Source organism: Sardina pilchardus, chromosome 9 (genome assembly GCF_963854185.1).
Source record: "Sardina pilchardus chromosome 9, fSarPil1.1, whole genome shotgun sequence".
Classification (NCBI taxonomy): Eukaryota; Metazoa; Chordata; class Actinopteri; order Clupeiformes; family Clupeidae; genus Sardina; species Sardina pilchardus.
The window spans coordinates 13,181,645-13,197,570 of NC_085002.1; the positions used below are offsets into that span (position 1 = coordinate 13,181,645).

Here is a 15,926-nt window from a genome sequence, read left to right on the forward strand (position 1 = left end):
GAAATTATGCCGACTTGCCTCGGGTCTGAATCAGGAAGATTTCATGTGGTGCACCGATGAAGCGTTCAAGTGTTCAAAGTCCTGACACGTATTTGCTCCAACCATTCACTAAGGAATGGTTAGTCAGCCAGGTAGATTATTAGTGCTAATCAGAGCTAATTAGTGAAATCACCCGTGTTAAATCCACAGGTACAACACATGGTCGGACGTTTACTTTCTTAAGCCGGACTTTTACACCTTTGCAAATGAACGCTGCATCGAGTCTGTTAAAAAAACGGCCGTTAAAAAGTCCATTGGTGGCCGCAGCAGTGGACTTACACAGGCTGACTGGCGCATCCCAAACTGCTGCTGAGAAGCAGTGGTGGGCCTGGTGACTGGTCTATCCTCTCACCCCTGCCCAGCTCAAGGTCACTGTGTTTGGAGTGCTGCTGCTGCTGCTGCTGCTGCTTCTGCTAATGGTGCTGCAGCAGGCAGTGGGCTGGGCTGGGCGCAGCACAGAGGGTGGTCTGCAGCTCGCGCTCCCCCGGATGACAGAGGGGCGCTGGGGCTCGGCTTATTTACGGCCCCTGCTGCGCTGCCTGGTGGCCTACTTTCCGGAGACTGAGGATTAGCTCATTCAAGCTGATATTCTGTGAGGTGTGTGTGTGTGTGTGTGTGTGTGTGTGTGTGTGTGTGTGTGTGTGTGTGTGTGTGTGTGTGTGTGTGTGTGTGCATGTATGTGTGTGTGTTTATCCTCAGAATGCTGGTTCCACAATGTCATGAATGGAAATATAGTGTGTGAGAGAAAGCGAGAGAAAGAGAGTGAGAGAGAGAGTGAGAGAATGAATGTATGAATGTGTGTTGTGTGTGTGTATGTATATATACAGTACGTGTGTGTGTGTGTGTGTGTGTGTGTGTGTGTGTGTTTCCAAAAGATTGAGTTTGGAGAGGAAGTCAGTGTCAAGGGATTGTTCTTTCATGTGCTGTCTGAATATATGAGTCAGGTACACAGACACACACATGAAAAGAGACAAGACAGAGAGAGAGAGGGAGAGAGAAAGAAAGAAAGAGAAAGAGAGGGAGAGAGAGAGAGCGAAAGTACAGAGTGAGTTGAAGGCTGTCAGATGGAGGATTGTGCACACAGATGCTCAGCTGACACTCATCTCCCTGAGCTCCCTGGTGACTCTCCCTTCTTCCATGGCCTCCTGTGAGGGGAAACGTGCGCGGAGAAGACAGGGCCGCTTGGGAGAGTCAAAATACAGCAGGAAAGAAGAATGGAAAAAAAGGTTTGAGAATGTACAGACATCTGTTCCTCAAAACCCATCACTGAAGCACAATTCCCCACGATTAACCCAGAGCACTTCCAACACCGCCAGTCCGCCACCACCCCCCCCCCCCCCCCCCCCCCCCTTTGAGTGAAGAACTGTGTTTTTCATATACTCATATACCCTCATATTGGACAAACTGGTCACATAAAGTTCCATTTTTGTTACAGAGGAGGCACTGGAATGCGTGTGAGACTAGTTATAATCTCATCTTTAATCTCTGAAATTCGCAAGGGACCCTGCAGAGAGAGACACACACACACACACACACACACACACACACACACACACACACACACACAGAGAGAGAGACAGAGAGTAAGAGAAAGACAGACACCCAGAGAGAGAGAGACAGACAGATAGAGAGAGAGAAAGAGAGAGAGAGACACACAGGCAGACAGCCATAGTGTGTGAGAGAGAGAGAGGAAGAGAGAGAGGAAGAGAGAGAGAGAGAGAGAGAGAGAGAGGCAGACAGACATAGTGTGTGAGAGAGAGGAAGAGAGCTTGTGCCTCGTGCACAGAAAACACAAGTGTGTCCTTACTTGTCGGTTCAGCAGAGCCTCACTGACGTCCCTATCTCTTGCCCTCCGCCTTCGTCCAATTAGATACAGTACGCCGACTAACAAGCAGATATCAAAGGAATTAAGATAAGCCCAGACTACCTCCCCCATTCCATTACAAGCAAGACAAGCATTTCCGAGAACGGAGATAGACACGTTCCATGGGCAAATGTCACCATCAACTGAAAGAGACACATGCTAATTCTGTTGGGCCCAAGCGCTACTGCTAACAGATGGAGCTAGGCAAGGCGGCTCAAAGCTTGCTTGACATGATTGCTTGTGTGGGCGACGATGAAAGAAAAACAATACCAGAGGACGCCAACAAACCTCCCTATGTGTGTGTGTGTGTGTGTGTGTGTGTGTGTCTGTCGCAGTCAAAATAAAGAAATGTTTATCAAACAGTACATAGTTTGAGAAATATTTCAGACCACACAAAAACCCACACAACCAACTAATCCATGCGGACAAATGTCATTTTCAAATGAATCCTGAAACTGTGACTGGAGCACACAAGAGCAGAGTTGATGGAGAACGGACCCTCAACTCTGACCAATGCCATGTCAATAACAACAACAATTAAAATAATAATCAAATACATCATGGTCTACATCATTGTCCTCCACATTACGGTCATCATCATCCTCATCATCTCTTCTGACTCCCTGAATGAGACCAATGACAGCCACAGGATAATTTAATCCATCACTGTAGGTAATCCCAATGCCCTTTACAGTCCACCCAATCCCCGTGGAGGAGGATCAGTTTAGGGAGGGGTGGGGTGGGGTGGAGCTGAGGGTCTCAGATCTGCTGAATGGGGAGGAAGGAATTTAATTCCCACATCATCCAATTTACGACCTGGAGATTACTCATGTCACACACACCCCCCCCCCCTCCCCCCCAACACAAAGCACACCCCAATGCACTCCGGAAATGCCACCTGTTGTTCATAGGATAGAAACACACAGTGTTACATTGAGCATTTGCAAACATTCACTGATGCGTTAAGGCCGAAGGCCACACACACACACACACACACACACCACACACACATACACACACACGGGAGGTAAATGAAGAAAGCCTTTAGATTGGGTCTTTGCTCTGTGGCCAATCAAAGGGAACCGGAAAAAAAGGCTCATCTCATTTGAACTCAGCGGTGCCATTTTCCGCACCCCTCCCCGGCTGGCTTTTGGGAGAATCAGCCCCCCGTAATGAAGATGAAACGCCGGCGTGCTGCTGATCGATTCATGTGGTATTCCGGATCACGCAGCCCTTACCTGTAGGAGAGAGGCATCACGGCGACCGTAAATCTCGTCCTGGTGCGCTCGGCCGAGGGGCGCTGACAGCTCCTTATGAGCCCATTTTCCAAATCATTTGCGTCGGCTAACACCCACTGACCCACCCCCCTCGACTTCGACACCCCCCACCCACACGCTTTAAAAGGTGCACTTTCAAACGCGGCCGCACCCAACAGCAGGAAATTAACAGCACTCCAATCATATTCGACACAGAGTAAAGGTTGTCAAAGGTGAAGGGGAGGGAGTGGGGGTAAAGATAAAAGGATCTCAGGAAATAAGCGACTGAAAGCTGGAAGAGGGGATTTAGCGTGTTGTCTATCAGAAATGATCCCCTGTGGCTCAAAGGCCAAACGGTTCAGATCCGTTCGGTGAGACTGATGGTGGTAACAATGGCTTAGGCTTTAGGATGAATATGCTAAGAGCAGTAGGTGAGAATCTCCTAAACTCTCATTGTCCCTCCTTTTATTTCTCTGTGTCTGTGCAAACGTCTCTACAGTATGTCTCCAACTCGTCTCTCTCATCCAATCTGCTGTTTGTTTGTGGCCCCTCGGTAATTCTGCTCCTTAATAACCATATGCTGGTGGTGACTCAACCGAGCACTGTGAAGGTGTTCTGGGTGGCAGTATGTCAGATTTGTGGTTGTGTGTGTGATTGTTTGTCAGTCAGTAGTGCTTCTCAAAACATTCACAAGCCAGGCCTTATTCACAAGTGGTCACATAGTAATACTACAGTACAACCCACTTACAAAGTCAAACAGGGAGAAAAAGCCCTCAAAGACACATGTATGACATGTAGTCCCAATATCATGAGCTCTATGACAATCTTCCTAGCACTGAAATCAGTACGAGAACAGAAGCAGAAGAAGAAAGGAATGACAAAGTGAAGGGTTAACAAGCAGCTGCCATCTTTGAAAGGGACTATTTGTCTACGCCATTTTTTCCCCAATTAGTTAATTTAGCAGAGAGATGACTCCCCTCTCTGATCTCAATGGGGCGGAAAGAGGCTGCTCATCAGGAGGGCCGACGCAGGAGGGGAAATGGAACGAAGGAACCGGTTCCTGACCCTGGTAATTAAAGTTCTAAGGCACTCGGAAGAAACTCATAAGAACCCGCGCGGCCGTGAAAATGAGAGAGATGACGAGGGGTGGAATAGGTGCAATGTAAGAAAAGGGAAAGAGAAAAATGAGAGAGAACGAGAGGGGGTTTGAAGCCAGACGAAAGCAAGTGCGAAGGTGGAGTAAATGAGAAAGAGTGGGAGAGATGGAGAATATGATATGAGAATATAATATAAGAATATGATCTGAGAATATGATCTGAGAATATGATCTGAGAATGAATGTGCGGGAAGTGAGGGGAAATTGAGCAACTGAGCTGTGAGGCCAGTCGACGGTAGATTGGCAGGATGCGGCGGCTCACAGCAGGGATTTGTCCGGGTCCAGAGCCAAAGACGTCTTGAGGGGTGAGATTCACTGAGCTGGACGGGGACCACGGATGAGCAACTCAGCTGCGCTTAGTTTGACGGCCAGCTGACAGTCGCACTGACCAGATTCCTACACAGAGACCTTACACAATCCCTCCACTATGTAGACAGCACGAGGCTGCCAAAGGGCTGTAGGCCTGCATACCTTCATCATCATGCCAGAAATCAACCTAAATACCTGAATGGCTCTTTAAAAAATCCATCAAAAGTTATCGAAAAAAGAAGGACTGGTGTTATATGTTGTTGTGGGTTCTGGTGATGATCATACTTGTGGTTCAATATTTTCACTCAGCTCCAGACTGCAATGCTCACCAGAGCTTTTTATGATCAACTGTGCTTCTCGTTTATACACGAACAAAGTCTGATTCAGTGCACACACTGATTATAACATTCCTTTCAGAGACTTATTTTCATACTTCTGTTTTCTCTCCTCGCAACACACAGCCTACGTGTGACGCCTCGCCTTCGACCGCGCTGAAAGAATTCTCCCTTCCGTTTCCGAGAAGCTCCGATGGCGTCGGCTCCCTGTCGGCTTCTCCCACGGCAGGCAACTCAGGGGCCGTCGCTCTCTTTTTAGTGGCACTCGATTACAGAGAATGAGATAAGCCCCGCTAAAGCCTCGGCACAGACAAACTGGTCCCGGCCGGCCTCTGTGGTGCCGAGCCTGAGCGTGAGGGAGATGACAGACCCTTTGAGGAGGAGGAGAGGGCTTTTAAAGAGGAGCTCCAGTCGCCGTACGGCCCAGTCCGCACAAAGCAGACGCAGTCGAGTCCGCGACAAACGCTTCACAAACGGGAGCCCAATTACGTTGTATGAATATTCCATTAGGCGGGAGCTCGCATTCTCAAGAATGAGGAAAAAGAGCTCCTCTCGCCTGATCCTCGCACACCCTCACCTGCTCCTCTCCTCCTCCTCCTCCTCCATCTCCTCCTCATCTCCCTTCTCTTGCTCGGACACAAAGCCACCGGCCCACTTCAAAATGCCACCGCAGGCAGAAAATCGTTTTCAGTAAGGCACAAAGAGCAACAATTAAAGCCACAGAGCTAGAGCGGTGTGGTGTGTGTGGCGTCGCGTCGCATTGTGTGAACACAAGCGCCCTTCAGGCAATGAGTGCCAATGGCGAACCCTGAGACAGCAGAGGCTCACAAAGGGGGATTTAAACAAAGCAGGTTCCCGTTCAAGTTTTAACCCTCTTTGGTGGGTTTACTGTGACGCTGTGGCAGTGGGGCTGGCAGCCAAAGGCGGGCGTGGGATGATCTTGCCGCGAGTCTGTCTTCTGCTGTCACAGACACCGTTGCTCAATACTGAGCAGATGCGGAGGCAGGTGGCCTTTCGGAAACACAGCACGTTGTGGTCACGAGTCTGCAATGGCAACAGGAAACAGAGCGCGGCCACTTCCTGTTGTGTAAAACGGTAGGTAACATTTTGCGTGGGTGTGTGTGCATGTGTGTGTGTGGGGGCGGGGAGGGGGGCTGGAGTGGGTGGTGGGCACACATGTGTGTCCGAAGGTCCCGTGTGAACAAGTGGAGATTAGTTCAGTCTAAAACACCCGACTAAAATACCCAAAGCGCTAAAGTATGCTTGATACTTTCCTGTAGGAAACGGTAGGTAACATAGTGTGTGTGTGTGCATGTCTGCCTGTGCGTGTGTGCGTGCATGTTTTGAGATAAGTTCAGGCTAAAACACCCAAAGCACTCAAAGATGCTTGAATGACAACAGCCAAGCACCTGTCATTTCCTTCTCAGATCCCTCACAGCAGCAATACGAGTTTAGGAAAGGCAAAAGCATTGTTCACTTTCCCGTACTTCCATGATTAAGAGTGATCTTGATAAAAAAATTTAAAAAAATCTTCCCAGTTCTAGAATGCAAAGGACTACAAAACACACTGTCCGCACTCAACCTCACCTTCTGGCCAGTCCATCTCCGCACAAGAGGGCATAAAATGGGGGCTGATGAAGCCAGCAAAGCAATCTGTCTCTATTGCAAGCATCACAAAGGGGGCTGTGTGGGTCTCAGGAGAGAGGCAATCTCAGAGTCATTACCCACAATGACACCATGGATGGGGAGAGTTTGAATCCGCTCCTATGGCAGCTGCAATGGGAGCAATTCAGCAGCCTCCTGAATGCAAAAGGCCCAGGATGATGACTTCACTGAGCAAGCATTCATGGGGATTCGGGGGTGAAGGAGTCAAAGAGTCAATGTCACGAGCAAAGAGTAGCATTTCTGGTCTTTCAGAAAGGCAGTGAATTAAAGGCAATGATTCATATAGGCTATGTGTTTATATAGGTGTGGAACCCGGATGCCTTTTTTGAAAAGGAGTGGGTTGTGCCTCTTGGCACCGAAACGAGACTTTGTGCTTCACAATAGGAAATAATCGCAGAAATAACTTCATTCAATGAAACAAATCGAATTCTGCATTCAGAGGAAACCTGCTTACATATTTACTGCAGAACACAAGAAATGCTGCTGACTGATGCATTCATATTCTTAAGCTGCACCTCTCTCTGTCTCGGTGTGTATTTGTGTGTGTGTGTGTGTGTGTGTGTGCGTGCAGGTTTGCCTCTGTGTGTGTGTGTGTGTGGGTGTGTGTGTGTATGTGTCTTCCTGTCTTTATATCAAGGCAAAATGGCTGGATCTGAAGCCAAATCCTTGCTGAGCAAATCAGGCACTATGCAAATAGCTTCACGCTCCCAAAACATGCTCTGCTCCCACAGAACAAGGGATTGTACACCACCCTCCTTAACATCCTCTTCACAACAAGGAAGAATGGGATCGCTGATTGCCCCTTTTCTGTTTTTGACAAAAAAAAATAAAAAAATAAAATCCTTCATCAGTGAGACTTCTCTTCACCGCTAGCCAGGATTCCCTTGAGTGGTCATCAGAAACAAAAGGGCCTGGGAGGAGATTACTGGAATCCTGGGCATGTTAGCTGCCATGGCGACCAAATGGACCGTCACGCCACTCTTGGCTGTCTGTGTGTGTGTGTGTGTGTGTGTGTGTGTGTGTGTGTGTGTGTGTGTGTGTGTGTGTACGTGACAGGCTAACGGGCATGCTCATCCACACTCATGACCCATTGGGGCCGCCGGTTAAAAAAACCCCCTGTCCAGCTCAGTCGAGAATGAACCCTCAAATGACACTACAGCAGGTCATCAGGGATCCATCGGAAATGTAATATTGCAGCGAGCACCTTGTTTATGTTTACTGCACGACTGTCTTCCATGCCAGAGATGAATGAGATTATGTCCATTTTAGGCCACCGAAGAGGAAGTAAACCCATTTTGTGAAAGTGGCATTGTCATCAATCTTAAACCAATTTAATCAGGGCCTCTCGCAAAACATGATTTTTGAAGTGTGTTACAACGATGCCTGGAGACTCCTCCTGGCGCATAAATAACTGTGGGGGAATGCTATTGTATGGTAATCCGGGGCTGGCGACAAGCGGACGCACCGCAGCGGAGGAAAACCCGAGCTGATTTATCGACCGGTTCCGTCAGACGCGTGCTAGCAGTCATCAGTCAGAGTACCGGCCCGTCCAGCAAAGGGAGACGCAGACTCCTTCTGCAAAGATCAGGAGGTCAAGGACATGGACACACGCAGACACACACACACACACACCTTCAGCAATAGCTTTGGGGCAGTGTGTGTGTGGTGGGGGGGGGGCTTGTTACGATGTCCATGGTTCTCATGCAGGCAAGCAGCATCTCCTGGAATGTGGGACTACTGTACTTCATCAAACGGAGCAGCAAATGAAATAGTGGGTGCGGAGTGAGGGAGGGGTCGGTTACCAGGTAGCACAAGGGCTTAAGGGAGCTTAAAAGACCCATATTTCTGTCTGGCTCATGAAGCCGAAGAGTAAGCAGGCAATAATAAAGAGAGGAGAACAACGTGCCTGTCTGCTCTTAGAACATGCCGCCGCAGAAGCAGCAAGTTTATGCAAATGCATCAAGAGAATGTTCTGTTCAAAGGCTGAGCACGAACATTCCAACATGCTATACTATATACTATTTTCATGGCTGTCTCCGTTTGACACTTCCCATATTCTGTCGAGTGAGAAAACAAACAGAGAGAGGACTTGGAAGAAAAGTGCACGCAATAATGTGCATTCGCACATCCAAATCCCACGCGTCCAAAAGTACTGTTGTCAACTCCAACTGCTCAACTTGGCTTCAAGCGAAAGTCGTCTGTGTGAATACACGGATGAAATTACCATATGGCTCCAGCACATGCCTGACCAAACTATCATTTTCCATTTATCCAGAGCAACATGCACAGCAGGCATGGGGGATGGGGGACATCGAGGGGTGTGTGTGTGTGTGTGTGTGTGTGTGTGTGTGTGTGTGTGTGTGTGTGTGTGAGAGAGTGAGAGAGTGAGAGAGAGAAAGAGAAAAAGTGTGTGTGTGTGTGTGTGTGTGTGTGTGTGTGTGTGCATGTGTGGTACTAAAAACCACGTCAGCTGCTGTTTTCACAGCCAGTGATTGCACGTCCAGTGGTTTTAATGGCAGCCTCCAGCTCTCTGGGTGGGGACTCTAGTGGGCACGTTGGCATTGCTTTCAAGTCATTAGGCGCAGACCATCTAACTGGGTTTGAGGGTTTGTTTGGTGGGGGGGGGGGGGGCATGCTGTTTGCTCTGGTGAGTGGGAAGGTGGAGAGTGAGGGAGTCAATTTTAGCATCTCTGCAGTCAGAGCCAAAGCTCAATTGGGGCGTCATCGAAAACAAATATGGTGCAAATACTGTGTTTTAGTGCCTCATTAAATGTCCGGCTTCTTTCAAGTATGCCACACAGCCCCATGCAACTGCATGTGTAACGCTTCCACAGACATAACCAATAAACGCGGATTTAAAAAGGTCAGTGTGGGCGAATAGCGCGCCACTCCCCACCGCTCCAATGAATGTGAAACGAAAACAACTGAAGGCAACAACAACAGCGCGATCCAAACCGCAATCTGTTGCAACATTTGGTTCTAATACATTTATAGCCCCCCGGGACACTAGAGTGGCGGCTATCAGACACACTCAAGTCTATGGGAAGATAACGAGGCAGACTGCACGTTTCACAGCCGCACAAAGACCAATCTCAGTGGGCACATGTCTTATCTCACACCTCGTTCGGTCTCCGCACGTCTGCAGCTGTTATAGCGGTTCAGCTGTGATTCAGCATAATAGGAGGGAACAGCTCCAGCTGACGGGAGTCAGTATCATAAGGACGGCTATGAGCTCGGTGGCGGCTGCGTTATCGGTATCACTATAACCATGGTGATGCCTCATCCTCAGCACTATAATCATAGTAATTCTGTATCATCAGTACAACGATCACCATGGTGATTCTGCATCATCAGTACCACTAACCACAGGGATGCTGCATAAGCACCTCAACAAACAAGTCAAGGGAAATCACATTAAAGGACTTTTCACACAGATCTCTGTTTCTCAAGGTCACCAACAATCGGTGCTACCTACTGTAGCTCGAGTTGCTGCAGCCAACAGCTCGAGTAGCCAGGCAGCTGGAGAGCTACACTCTTGGGGCATGATTTGAAAATACAAAGAAACAGAGTACCGGTGTGAAAAAAATCGCCGGAATTCTCATTTAACTCAGGACGGCGTTCCGTCTCGCGTCTCACCTTCGTCCGGATCGTTCCGGGCCGAGGCCTCCAGCAGGGCCACGCTGGCCGAGAAGGAGACGCGCTTGCGGCTCTCGGCGTGCAGGGCGTGGAGGCCGCCCCCGCCGCGGCGCTGCTTGTCGGCCTTGCGCTTCTTGCTCTGCATCTCCTTCTCGTAGGCGGCCCAGCGCTTCAGCTGCTGCCCCCGCCGCTTCTGGGCCGCCCGCAGGCGCTCCAGGCTGGGCACCTTGTCCAGCTGCTGCAGCTCGTTCAGTAGCTCCAGGTGATTGGCCATGGCAGCCGGGCGGGGACTCGGGACAGGGGGGGGCTGCGCAGACGTCTGGGCAGCAGAGGACGAGGAGGACGAAGGAGGAGGACGAAGAGGAGGAAGGGTTCCTAGCGAGGGCCGTTCCTTAGGGCCAGGTCTCCTCCCATGGTTTTAACCCAGCTCAGCGCACACCATCTGTTGAGAGAAGGAGAGGGCGGTCAGCTGGACAGTTATGTCACACGTGCGACGGACAGATAAACAAACAGGACAGACATGGAGGTGGGGAGACGTCTCATGCTAGGACACAAATCATCAATGAAGCTGACAAAAATAATAAAAACACCATTGGCTTGCAGCTCTCGTTCCCACAACTGGATTTCTGTTGTGAGCTGAAGATATATTGAGGGACACAGTGTGTACACAAAGCAGAAACATTTCCGCGGGTATATAGAGGCTACCCACCAAGATGGCAAGAATTTCAACAGTCCCCCGATGATACCTGCTCAGTGTGTGACCATGTAACGCACACACACACACAAACAACACAACTGAACTAACAGAAAGTCGATAACATTGGCTGCAGGCTGTCAGGAGGTTTTGGGGATTACTACCACCACCACCACCCTTTCAGGCTTTCTATCATTTCTAGCGGAAGAGCAGGGAGGCCTGACAGAAGCGGAGATCTAAAGAAGATGAGGGCTTCTGCACATAAGCCCAACTGAAGATGGGTACTACTTTCATCTCCGGCGTTTCGGCGTAGTCGGAATTTTCCATTTACTCAGCAGAGCCGTTATTCGCCTCTCTTATATCCTGTTCAGAGCAGACACTTTCTACCCACTGCTGCCAACCTGCACACACACGCATGCAGACACATGCAGACACATGCACATACAGACACAGACACAGACACAGACACACAGAGACACAGACACACAGAGACACACACACACACAGCTTCCTGGATTCTGAGCACCAGCAGCCTTCATCACCCATATAATTATAATCTCTGCTTCTCCTGAGCGAGGCCAACACATTAGTGGTGTGAACAGGGGTGGGGGGCAAATATGTGTGAGGAAAACCATATCTCTGCCTGTTTCAAAGGTCAACACCATATTAGTTCCAACGATGAGAATCCCCCTACTTTCCCATATCTTTTAAGAATTGTGCTAAATCCATCCAGACCACTTGTTAAAGCAACACCAAAGATTTTTTGTACCTTGAAATAATGTTATTTCAGTGGTTCATCGACTCGTAACAGGGTGAACAGCACTTCTGTATTCACTTCGGGACCCTCTACTGGCTATAACGGCACTGTAAGTTTACCAAGTCAGGTAATGGATCTGTAGTTTGATGGAATTGACTTGCTTCGATGTTGCAATACATCATATATTCATAAAATCATGCAACATATTCTACCTTGTCTGTGGACATTGTTATTTGCAAAACTGATGCTACAAACAAATAAACAAACAAACAAAATTAGTATGTGTGCGACAGAGGAAAAGTGCTTTAATCACCGACAAAGACAATATGACAGCAATTGTGTAGTGCATATGTTAGACACGACTGCACAATTAGTTTACAGAAGAGTTGCCAAAGTGATCCCTCAAAAATTTCAATAAAGCACCTGTTTGAACAACAGCCTATTTGATGTTTGCTCAAGAGCTGTTATTAGACATTCGTCAATTTGCTCATGTTTGCTTCGCCGCGTTTATGGAGAACACGTGCGGTCTTTGGGAGGGGAGGCCAAGGCGGTGGTTAATCTAAGGAGAACAAATCCAAATAAATTACGTCCTGGAGAGGAGGGGGGGTGAAGAAAACAAACATAGTTTTGTCTAATCATGTCACATCCTGAGAGTGTGGAACCTCTGAGCTGAGACAGAGTTAAACACCAGGCTGAGGCGCAAGTCACGGAGAGGAAGTCACAGGCGAGAGAACTTCCTGTAACAGTGGCGGCATGAGGTTGGTCATGAACAAGACTAATCTAATCAGCCAGACGGGTGGGAGAAAAGGATGAAGAGAGTGTGAGGTTTAAAAGGGCAGGGTGACCCAGAAGGATGAAGACAGAGCCCGAGAGAGACACAGAGACAGAGACAGAGGCAGAGGCAGAGGGAGAGACAGACAGAATACAAAAAGCTCTTATCGCCTAGAAAAAGCTACTTCCATTTGGCTTGACGGAGTCAGCCTTCTCTGATAAACTCTAAAAACAAGCATAATGCATTCATAAAATATAACCAGTTTTCTACACAAACAGAGCAAATGCCATTAGCTTCATTCAAGCAGTCCTCAAAAGACCATCCCTGATACAGACATAGACGGTGGTCCACACCAGATAAGTCTGGGCCCAAACCCATTAAGAAATCTGCATTCCTTCAGACCTCGTCTAGGCTCATCCCCAAAACTTACAACAACGTGATTTGGGGGGCCGAAGATGACTGATGCCAATAGAGAGACAGGCAGAGAGACAGACAGATACAGAGAGAAAGATAAAGAGAGTGTTAAAGGGAGAGAGAGAGGGAGAGAGAGAGACAAAAAGATAGAAAGACAGAGACGGAAAGACACACACCACGGTGCCAAAAAATTGAGAAGCCTGCTTGTGCTGTTGCTTGTGCTGCTGCTGCTGCTGTTGCTGCTGCTGTGGCTTTGGCTGTGTTCAGACGGACTGTTAATCAGCGCTGAATCCCCCAAACGCTGACAGGCCAGCTGGCCTCCCGGGGGACGCGGCTCAGTGGGCCAGTTAAAACCCGCGGAAAAATATGTTGTCGGACGGCTTAATGCTCCAGTGGCCAGCGCTCGGCCTCACGCTCTGTGCCATGTCATGCCGCGGGGGCGGGGGGTGGGGGGGTGAGGCGTGTAAATGCGTGCTAATGCTATCGAGTTAGCCTTCGGGGGGCCCATAACATCATCATGTGGGGGGTGGAGGGGGAGTAGGGGCTGCTCAGCGTTAGTCATCAGATTCAGTTTCCGCGGGGCTGTTTTAAAATATGGAGCGACTGGGACGTCACGTTGTCTTGGTTGTGTTTTTCTCCCCCTTCTGTACAGGAGCAGAGCAGCACAGCACAGGAGATGAAATGAATAATAAGGTCTAGACCCGGAGAGAGAGAGAGGGAGAGAGAGAGAGAGAGAGTGAGAGAGAGAGAGAGAGAGAGAGTGTGTGTGTGTGACAAGCGCACTGCTTGTATACTGCTTGTTTTATGTGCCTTCCAAACTACTAACTGCATTAGCACCAGCCAGATGAGGACTGTTGATCAAATCAGGTTGCAAAATCACATTACCTACTGCAAACACAGAGGCAAGCACAAACACAAACACACCAACACACACACACACACACACACACACACACACGAAAAGAGGACATATTTAGTGATGTAGACTGACCGATATCTAATTAACTAGGCCAAGGATAAAACGACACGCTCTCCCATACACATGTACATGCAACGTGTCAGTGCTGTCAGCCATGTGCTCACGTGTGTCTCTGTCTCAACATACATCCAGAGTGCACATCACATCCATTAAACATGGCACACCACCCATCCAAGAAATCTCCATACTTTCACGCTTGAACCAAAGTTAAGAAGAAATGGATGGATCCATTGTGTGCATGTGTGTTTGTTTGTTTGTGTTTGTCTGTGTGTATTCTTTTCAGACTTTCCCTACTTTATTTAACACTCTTTTGGTTCTGCACCCAATACTCACAAAAAGATATCTGGCTTTCGGGTGAAATGTAATGTTTCAGTACAGAAAGTACCGAAACACTGAACTGTCAGACATGCGCATTCAAACGTTTAGGGAGGGTCATATTAAGTTCACCTGTTACGGTTACAGTGGATTTGAGGTTCATCCTGAAATTACACTAAAAACCGAATAGCCCTGACTTTTTGTGAACAATGTATTTTTGAGGATGTGTGTGCCCTTCCACCAGTTTGTGGCTTGTGGGGGAGTGAATATCAAAAGGGAGAAATAAAAGGGGGGAAAAGGGATGAATAAATTTGGGGAAGATAATTTTGTTTATATACACATTTTTACAGAGGTCTTAAACTCTGAAAACCACCATGATGGAGATTACAGATTACCAAGTCCTGGTAATGCTCATGCCCAAACAACAATCACACGGCATCAGAAGATTATGCCGAATCAATAATGCCATGGATCATTGTATAACCAAACAAAATGTTAAGTCTTGGCAAGCTAAACTCAACTTAACTGTTACGCAAGCAAGCAAGTGCATTGATGATGCCTTTGTTGTTTTGTACTGTTTGGTCAACTCTGTGAGTATGCAGATTTGTTTGTGTGTGTGTGTGTGTGTGTGTGTGTGTGTGTGTGTGTGTGTGTGCGTGCGTCAGTATCCTCAAAAAAACAACAACAACAACTGTGCCCTCCACCTGCCAACTTCTGTTGACCTGCAAGTTGGGACATGAAGATAAACGGCATATCACCCTCTCCATCAAGGCACCAGGGCAGGGCTGCCTGCACTCCACCCACCATCACCCTCCTCCTCCACCACCCCCCATTGCCTACTCCCACCCACCCCTGCTCGCCTTCACGTCCTCTGGGCAACCAATAAGACTAATGGAGGCAATTCTCTGGGGCTCTGGGAATAGAAGGGTCAGACACACAGCAAGGGGACATTGACTCTGCCCATCCCCTGCACTGTCAGCTCAGATTGGGGGGGCACTAACAACACGCACACAGACACACACACGCACACGCTCTGCTTGTGTGTCCACTAAGGGATCAATACACTGCCATATTGGCAGAAACTGTTGATATATAATGGATCTTTTCCCAACCAGCCAGATGTCACTAACGCAGTTTCAGTCCATCAGAAAAGGGTCATTGGAGAGGACAGCGGAACTGGAGAAGGCAGAACATGGGATCACAGAGGCTAAGGGACTGAACTGGAGTTGCCAAAGATTTCCCCTCCGGCCTCAGCTGCTTCTTCCTCCACACGCTGACCACCAAGCCAGCGTATCGGTGGTCAGCAGAACACATTCAACATGGCATCCAACAGCAACTGCGTCCGAGCGACTAGTAGCACTGAACACTCTCTGTCCACACTGAATCCGCTAAATATGCCCATCTGTTGAGTCATATTTCTTGTTCAAAATAGCAATGCGAGCGACACAAAGGAAATTAGACAGGGCGTATGACCAGAGTTGTGCTAAAAACATCGCATTGCATCACCCTGCGCAAAACTGCTTCATCATGCATACAGTTGAAAACATGGTAATCAAACTGATTTTTAACAATAACACTCACTCACATAGCGTGAAGTTGGTGAAAGATTTGGAGTGCGAGGTGATGCACTTAAAACACGGTTATAAATGACCAAAGATAACATATAATGTCCTCGGATTACAGTAAAAACATGAAGCATCTTGAATCTAGTGGAAACAGATAAGAGGCCACAGAG

At 48.4% G+C, this 15,926-nt stretch overlaps 1 protein-coding gene across 1 annotated transcript in view; it reads right to left on the reverse strand.

The window, feature by feature from the left end:
• Positions 1-15,926, reverse strand: part of ppp1r16b (protein phosphatase 1, regulatory subunit 16B) — a 64,669-nt gene that overhangs the window by 36,158 nt on the left and 12,585 nt on the right. The window contains exon 2 of the mRNA XM_062545857.1: positions 10,261-10,702. Within this exon, the coding sequence (XP_062401841.1) occupies positions 10,261-10,534 (274 nt within the window). The 5' untranslated portion in view covers positions 10,535-10,702. The remainder of the gene's footprint in view (positions 1-10,260; positions 10,703-15,926) is intronic.